Source organism: Anarhichas minor, unplaced genomic scaffold, assembly GCF_050575085.1.
Source record: "Anarhichas minor isolate MPS153535 unplaced genomic scaffold, ASM5057508v1 ptg000014l, whole genome shotgun sequence".
Classification (NCBI taxonomy): domain Eukaryota; kingdom Metazoa; phylum Chordata; class Actinopteri; order Perciformes; family Anarhichadidae; genus Anarhichas; species Anarhichas minor.
In genome coordinates this window covers 5,452,564-5,461,104 of record NW_027466460.1, presented here as the reverse complement: position 1 = coordinate 5,461,104, position 8,541 = coordinate 5,452,564, and the positions used below count along the sequence as shown (strand labels likewise).

Genomic DNA, 8,541 nt, shown 5'->3' with positions numbered 1-8,541 from the left:
CAGAGTTGAAACATGTTTTTATTTAATTTGCCACTCACAGGAGTAACAACACTAAGTAACAAACATATTACAAAAACCTTAAAAGCAGGTCCTATTATACTGTAAAAACTAAAACAATTTACTGTACAACGTTCTGATTACATGAACATTAAAGGGATATCAGCTTTTAAGAAAGTAACTAGAACAGATCAGCCATGATAGTCTGAAATATAAATTGTTACCATTGTGGAAAATACTTTTCAAAATAAAAGCAACTAGTAGGTATGGAGCCTGTAATTCCTTGTTTGAACTCATGACAGACTCTCTATCCATCCTCACTGCATTGATAAATGTACATCTGCTTCAATACATTAAAGAGACAGATGGGTGGCATACTCTTGCCAAGCCTTTTCATTTAGATCATCTGTAATATACATGTGTTGTGTCTTCATCTCTTCATGAAGTTGTCCAGGGAGGCTGCCGTCCTCTGAATGGAGTGGATGTTCCTCTTCACTCTGTCCTCTACAGTAGAGCTTGCAGCACTGTCCAGCTTCATGTTACTGCAAGAGGGAAAGCTGAGTGTTACTGGAGCTAAACATTTAAAAGGTGAACGAAAGGTGAAAACTAAAGAGACATCAGGAAGAATATATTTGTGGATTTAAGACATATTTATAATAATAGTAGTGGTGGTAATGTGTGTCACACCCTCTGATTATCTGTGTCAGAGTTGCTCAGAAACTTACTGAATGAAGCCAGCATAGCGGTCATGCTTGACATTTAGTTCTCGCTGCTTTTCCTGCTCATCTTGCTTCTTGTATCTCTTCACGTTATTCTCCCTGTCCTCATCCCTTTGCTTGGCCTCGTCCATCATCTCCCGCCTCTTGCGCTCCAGCTCATCTGAAGAGAGCTTCCTACAGCAGACAGGAAATAAACATGAGAAAATTACAGGAATCCATTCAGTGTGGGTGGTGATTAAGACAATGCTCTGAAGATCATGCTTTCTCCGACTAACCCATAGAGTAAGCATCATAAAATTAAAAAGGGGAGTGACTTGAGACAGAAATGGTACAGCTACCCAACTGTTTCATGGTAAATTTACTTCCATTTCGAATATATCTGAGGAGAATAACTCAAAGCAGTTATTCTGCAAAATATGTATAAAGTTAGAGAGAGGGATATATACCGTGGAAGCACATGATAGTGGATTAAAGTTTGATACTGGAATGAAACTCCAACATTGTATTTTACTCAGAAATGGGTGACTTATGTCATTATCAGCACATATTTTAACGATGGTTGACATACTTATAAGCAAGCAGGTAATGAATCTGAGTAAATTAGAATAATGTTAGAACTTGGACTATAGCCATCTTTTAATTACAAGTGCAACATCTATACTTTCTGGAGCTCCTTACTTGGACACAGGGTGTCTCTGTCTCTGGTAACGCTCTCCTTGTTGGCTGGAAGCTTTGGGCTCAACCTTCTTGTCGCCTTTGTGTGAGGAAGAAGAGTTGAAGTGACTTTCTCGGTTGTTTCTGTGTGGCGACTGGGAGCGGCTGCTCCCACGGCGCCCTGAGTGATTGGATGGAGCGGAGGACTGGTGATGTCTGCCAGCGGGGAGCTAAGAGGGGAGACATAAATTGTTAAGACTTAATGGTTCTGGTCCAGAGCAAGATTAATAATTGAAATTGAAAAATAGATAACATTGGTGTAATGAAATACTGCCTTGCTGCTTACTGACCTGTAGGCCATAGCCTGAATGATGATGGGAACGCTTTTTGGTATCTGCTGAAGATTCATCTCGGGAATGTGACCTAAAAATAGATAAAAGATAATAATGATCGGTGATGTTTTTGCATTCTACGTGTGCTTTGCCGTTTGAGCACATATCTATAGAAATTATAATTATTTCATTAACAATCTCCTTTCATACCTGTATTTTTTCTCATCTTCCTCAACTGAGCTTGAACTTGAATTCCTTCTCTTATGCTTCTTCTCCTTTCTTCTCTCTTTGTCTTTCTTCTCTTTTTTTCCCTTCTTCCTCTTCTTTTTCTTGTCAAGATTCTGGCGCAGCTGTGAGAGAAATAAAAAATACTTGACAATTTCCCCCTCCTGACACTGATTCAAACATGCATGCAGTTGTTTTTGATAATGAAGTTAGTGTAAACTTCGCTGAAAGATGCAAAGAAGGAAAATACAGGTAAATGTCAGACCAAGAGTTATTCATTTACGGTAAAATAACCAAAATCTGTAAGTCAAATGTCAAAACAAGAATCCACCACAAACCAATACATCAAAATAGAAATTTTACCATTTCTTTGATTTTCTTCATCTTCACTGGATTACTCAAAACTTCTCTCTTCTTTTCTTCCTCACGTTTCCTTCAGAAAACCAACAAAACATAAATTAAACAATTGCAACGTGTGTCGTATTTTTAGAAAAAATTACAAAAGATAAGGGACATACTGACCTGATTTCAAATAGGGGATCTTCCCTGATCTTGGCAGCCAGGTCGAGGTTTGAGGCAGGAGTGGCGGGGTTGAAAATGGACCCAGGCAGGAGGCCAGTCTCAGCTGATGGACCGCTCTCGGGCTCCTCATATTGGTCGGTGATCTGCTTGTCAATGGCACGTCCCAGAAGATACTCATCTCTGGAGACCTGACCAGCAGGGCCCTGGTACATCCAGTCCAGGCGGTCATCTTTCTTCCTGTCACCATAAAACGGGATATTTTGACTTAGACGCTACTTTTTTTGTCTTAAACCACAAAATAACTTTAATGATAATATCAGAGAACTAACTTGATGGAACCCGCTTGCTGTGCAAATCTTGTTATTTCTTCTCGAGCTCGTTCGTCTTTCAGCTCTTTCTGGAGCTCCTCGATCTTCTTGCATTCAGCCTCGTGTTTCTGTTCAGCTTTCCAAACGCGCTCAATATTTTTCATAGTCTGGGGATGCCAGCTCTTTTTCAAGTTCTGACAGAAGACAAGAGTGAGGACATTTAGTAGCTGTAAGTGTGAAAACCATCAGGTACAGGCTTTAATGTACAAGTTGGACTTGAAAGGGGTTAACATGATCATTCATGTAGACTGACTATAACAGACAAATACATACAATTAATAATTATCTACCTGATCAAATATCATCTTCTGGTACATTAGGCGAGGAAATTATTTATTGCGGAACTGAATATTTCAACAGAATATATATATATATATATATATATATATATATATATATATATATATATATATATATATTTATTTATTTATTTATCTGTATAATTCGGGTGATTCTGTTGCGACTAACGTTACTTTTTATTGGTGAGCAGACCCATTCACTCGTCAAATACATGTCATTGTACCGTTGGCCTTGTGTTAACATGACTAATAAAGTAAACTGTTATAGCTGCTCAGTCAGTTGACCTTAAGCTAACGCAAACTAGCCATTACGCTACTTGCTATTATCTATTGCAACAGCTATTAAAATAAAAAGAATACGATAAGACCGAAGTTAAAGTGAGTATTGCTGAACTGTGGCTCGTAACTATTCCTAGTAGGTATCACCTCATGTTGTAACAGCTAACGTTATGTAGAAAATAGTAAGCAAGCGAACATCTTTAAACCCATATTCTAAACAGAGTTTTATCAACCATCTCTAAACAGAAAGCTGTTCAGGATAACTTAGCTCATACTTACCAGATCGCCTCCCCCCATCTTGGAAAAGTCGTCGTTTCAATCCAGCAATAAATGGAAAAAGACAAATCTGTCTATACTATAAAAGGTGGAACAACGAAAGTTCAACGCTAGCAAGAAAATGGAGCCACCGAGACGTGTGTGTTATGTGTTTTGTATACTTCCTGTTTTGTATAATTCTCTTTCCGGTTCCAGCTCACAGTGCCTTCACGCGCCTATCGTCAGGTCCTGACATTACAGCGTCATCGTCGCGAGTAAACCGGAATAAACAGTCAGCGATATGGCTCGACGTGACTTTCTAGTTGTTATGGTCGCAGTTCGTAAAAATGAGCTTTATGTCAATGTACGTGCTTTGATGGTTGTTAATTAGTTGCACATACTGTATGGATCATCCTTATAAAATAAGATAAGATTAGTGGGGGAAATGTACAGGATTACAGCAGCATAGTGGATAGTGCAAACAAGAGACATAGTAAAAAACAATGTATCAAAAAAAGTATTATAAATAAGTAAATAAATAATAAACTGTAAAGAATATTAACTAAGTAAAATCCACAATAACTAAAATATAACTATAACTAAAAACTAAAAATGTTATATATATATATACAGTTGTGTGAAAAAGTGTTTGCCCCCTTCCTGATTTCTTATTTTTTTGCATGTTTGTCACACTTAAATGTTTCAGATCATCAAACAAATTTAAATATTAGACAAAGATAACACAAGTAAACACAAAATGCAGTTTTTAAATGAAGGTTTTCATTGTTAAGGGGAAAAGAAAATACAAACCTACATGGCCCTGTGTGAAAAAGTGATTGCCCCCCCCCTGTTAAAACATAAATTAACTGTGGTTTATCAAAGTAATTGAGATCTATCAGTCTGGAAAAGGTTACAAAGCCATTTCTAAAGCTTTGGGACTCCAGCGAACCACAGTGAGAGCCATTATCCACAAATGGCGAAAACATGGAACAGTGGTGAACCTTCTCAGGAGTGGCCGGCCGACCAAAATTACCCCAAGAGCGCAGCGACGACTCATCCAAGAGGTCACAAAAGACCCCAGAACAACATCCAAAGAACTGCAGGCCTCACTTGCCTCAATTAAGGTCAGTGTTCATGACTCCACCATAAGAAAGAGACTGGGCAAAAATGGCCTGCATGGCAGAGTTCCAAGACGAAAACCACTGCTGAGCAAAAAGAACATAAAGGCTCGTCTCAGTTTTGCCAGAAAACATCTTGATGATCCCCAAGACTTTTGGGAAAATACTCTGTGGACTGACGAGACAAAAGTTGAACTTTTTGGAAGGTGTATGTCCCGTTACATCTGGCGTAAAAGTAACACGGCATTTCAGAAAAGGAACATCATACCAACAGTAAAATATGGTGGTGGTAGTGTGATGGTCTGGGGCTGTTTTGCTGCTTCAGGACCTGGAAGACTTGCTGTGGTAAATGGAACCATGAATTCTGCTGTCTACCAAAAAATCCTGAAGGAGAATGTCCGGCCATCTGTTCGTGACCTCAAGCTGAAGCGCACTTGGGTTCTGCAGCAGGACAATGATCCAAAACACACCAGCAAGTCCACCTCTGAATGGCTTAAGAAAAACAAAATGAAGACTTTGGAGTGGCCTAGTCAAAGTCCCGACCTGAATCCGATTGAGATGCTGTGGCATGACCTTAAAAAGGCGGTTCATGCTCGAAAACCCTCCAATGTGGCTGAATTACAACAATTCTGCAAAGATGTGTGGGCCAAAATTCCTCTACAGCGCTGTAAAAGACTCATTGCCAGTTATCGCAAACGCTTGATTGCAGTTGTTGCTGCTAAGGGTGGCCCAACTAGTTATTAGGTTTAGGGGGCAATCACTTTTTCACACAGGGCCATGTAGGTTTGGATTTTTTTTCCCCCTTAATAATAAAAACTTTCATTTAAAAACTGCATTTTGTGTTTACTTGTGTTATCTTTGTCTAATATTTAAATTTGTTTGATGATCTGAAACATTTAAGTGTGACAAACATGCAAAAAAATAAGAAATCAGGAAGGGGGCAAACACTTTTTCACACAACTGTAGACAGAATAATTGTTGTATTGCACAGTGTATTTATATTGCACAGATGTTTTAGTGTTGTGTGGTCTACTGGGAGCACAGCTGGTTGTGCAGCCTGACAGCAGCAGGAAGGAAGGACCATGCGGTACCTCTCTTTCACACACCGTGGGTGAATCAGCCGGTGGCTGAAGCTACACAGAGCAGCCAGCATGGGGTGGGAGGTGTTGTCCATCGGGGATGATATCTTAGCCATCATCCTCTTGTCTCCCACCACTTCCACCGTATCCAGCACACTGATGGCCTTCTTGATGAGTTTGTTTAGTCTCTTCCTGTCGGCTGTCGAGATGCTGCTGCCCCAGCAGACCACTCTAAAGACCACGCTTATGTTTTTAACTTGGGATTCTAACACATCTAATTGTGTAAAAAATGTTATGTAATATGTGATATATGATACAAACATTTACAGGGTCTAAAGAAATCCAACTTACTTGTTGTTATTCTGCTGCTACTACTACTGGTAATAATAATAATAATAATAATAATAATAATAATAATGCTGTTGTGAGTACAAATTAAACTGGAAAGAATAATTGACAATTAGCACATCTTTTGGTTAAAAAAAAGGTTCAACATGGGCACAGAATATAGTTTTGTTTTATTTAAAGGACAATAATAGATTAAATACAAGTTATAACACCATGATACTTAACTTATTAAATGTTTTAGAACATATTTTATTACAGTCAACTAAACATTCACTACATCAACAAATTAAAACAAAGTTGTCCATTTTGTTCTACCGACCAACATAAAAGAAGACTATTTCTATTATTAGAAATAATAGAAATAGTCAATTGACTAATGTTTAAGCAGTCTTCCATATCTTATCTCCTATACATAAATACAGCAATTGTGAGCCTCCAATAATGCAAACTCCCTAAATATATAGAAATCGCAGCCTAGTGTCTGTGATGGGTTACATACATCCTAATAGTGTTTTAAACTGTAAAGCTGCCTACACTGCTTGCTACAGAACTATTGATCACATATTATTGATTATGAAAGTTGACTATTCCAAACAAGTAAGCTAAACAAATTCTGATGCTTGCGTTGTTAAACTGTATTTTCTTCCATTAACTACAATGAAAACACAGTCGTTCTCTGCTAATTCAGAGACATGTTTCAAAAAGTGTTTTGTTGAATGAGTTGATTGTCAGTGAACATGGAAAAACTGCAGATACACCAACAGCTCTGAATGAAATGTGTTGAGAGACAAGCCCTTCACATATTGTTTGTTGATGATTGGGACTACAGCTTGATCAGACATGCAAATAGTTATCAAGCTGATGATATTTGGAAGAACTGTATAAACCCACTTAATGAGGTACACCTAGATAGTGTTCATAGGACAACCTACTGCTTCAACCACCGCCTGAACCTTTTCAGGCATGAATTTAAGGATCGCTCTTTTAAGATTTTCTGTTGCACATTTGGGATATTAAAAGCGGATTTTCTTTTTGGCCACTTGATGGCAGCAGAACTAACTGTGTATAAAACTTTGACATTTCATCACCATGTAAAGATTTTGATGAGAACGGTGAGACTGAACTAAAACGGTAAATAGTGTACTCAGTAGAGCTGCAGAGTTTAGTGATAATACTCTGAGAGTTCATTACTCAGGCAAATATTTTCCTTTGTTAATATTGAAATTGTGATTAGCGCAGCTTTACATCTTGTGACTGCAGAGGCCACTGTAGTAAACAACCCAACTGAGTTTCATTCAGCTGCACCAGCAGCCTGTAGTGACGGACCTGTGGAGTCGTGTTTGTAGCAAAAAGATGAATTTGCCCATGCAGCATTTTTTCTCCATGTCCAGCATTAATGATCATGCAGCTCAGCTTTCTCTCTTGTTCTTACGTGCCAGAAGTGGAGGGCATCACATTATGTCCTCAGCGGCTCTGACCACTTTTCATTTTTAGGTTCAATTAGTTGTGATCTGTGAGTTTACTCTTTTCACATCATCATCACACTTAATTCCTGTTTCTTTGCATTGCTGTGGTCCATCTGGTAACCTAAAACCAACGTTCACATTCTCCTACTGTGTGATTATTCGTATTAATAAGTGTTTTACCATCATAACTACGGTGGCAACAGAAACACACAATTCTTTGGTAAATACGAGCCTTTGTAGTGCATGGAATTCCCTTTTTTATATTATATTATCATGTTATCATTGCATACCAACATACACACAGTTTTGTGGCATGAACCTTCAACCTTCCAAATAGCTATTGTCCTTTTTAAAATTGCAAAATGCTGTATTATATTCCAGTGTCTTATCACAACTTGCACAGTAGGCTACACACACATATGGTGATAGTTTGAGACAAAAAGTATCACTGTCTCTTTTCTCCATTCAAAAGCATGCTGCCTTTGAAATTGTTATATTAAACTGTGTTGGAGTCAAACATTTCACCTTCAGTTAATCTCATCCCAGTCTCTTGGTCTGCTGGTATTTGTAGCTCAGGCAGCAATCCTTTAGCCACCTTCCATTTTAAGTAAACAGAGTAAAGTTGTATCCACAAAATAGGTAAAATTCCTTTTTTTCTGTGTGCTATAACATTTAGATTATCACTGAGTTAGCTCAGTTGATAAATTCACAGGACAACAGATGAACACACTCTCTGTTCCATCCAACTTTCATCAGAGAAGGTTTGTCCAAACCTTTTTTCTATTCTCTATTCTATTGTAAAACTATTACGCCTCAATGACCGAGAGGGGAACAAATGTTCACCTTTAACTGCAATAAAAATCTTCTAAAAGTGATGAAA

The 8,541-nt window shown here is 38.1% G+C and overlaps 1 protein-coding gene across 1 annotated transcript; it reads right to left on the bottom strand.

Annotated features, from left to right (window-relative positions):
* On the bottom strand, nt 1–3,834 carry LOC142949507 (pre-mRNA-splicing factor CWC25 homolog). Its single transcript, XM_076091189.1, has 9 exons — nt 3,675–3,834; nt 2,779–2,951; nt 2,450–2,686; nt 2,291–2,360; nt 1,913–2,052; nt 1,721–1,793; nt 1,395–1,600; nt 723–890; nt 1–539 (listed from the first exon to the last, which is right to left on the bottom strand). Exons 1-9 carry the CDS (start codon nt 3,690–3,692, stop codon nt 428–430), a joined length of 1,197 nt encoding a protein of 398 aa, XP_075947304.1. The 5' UTR covers nt 3,693–3,834; the 3' UTR covers nt 1–427.
* Nucleotides 3,835–8,541: the final 4,707 nt, after the last annotated feature.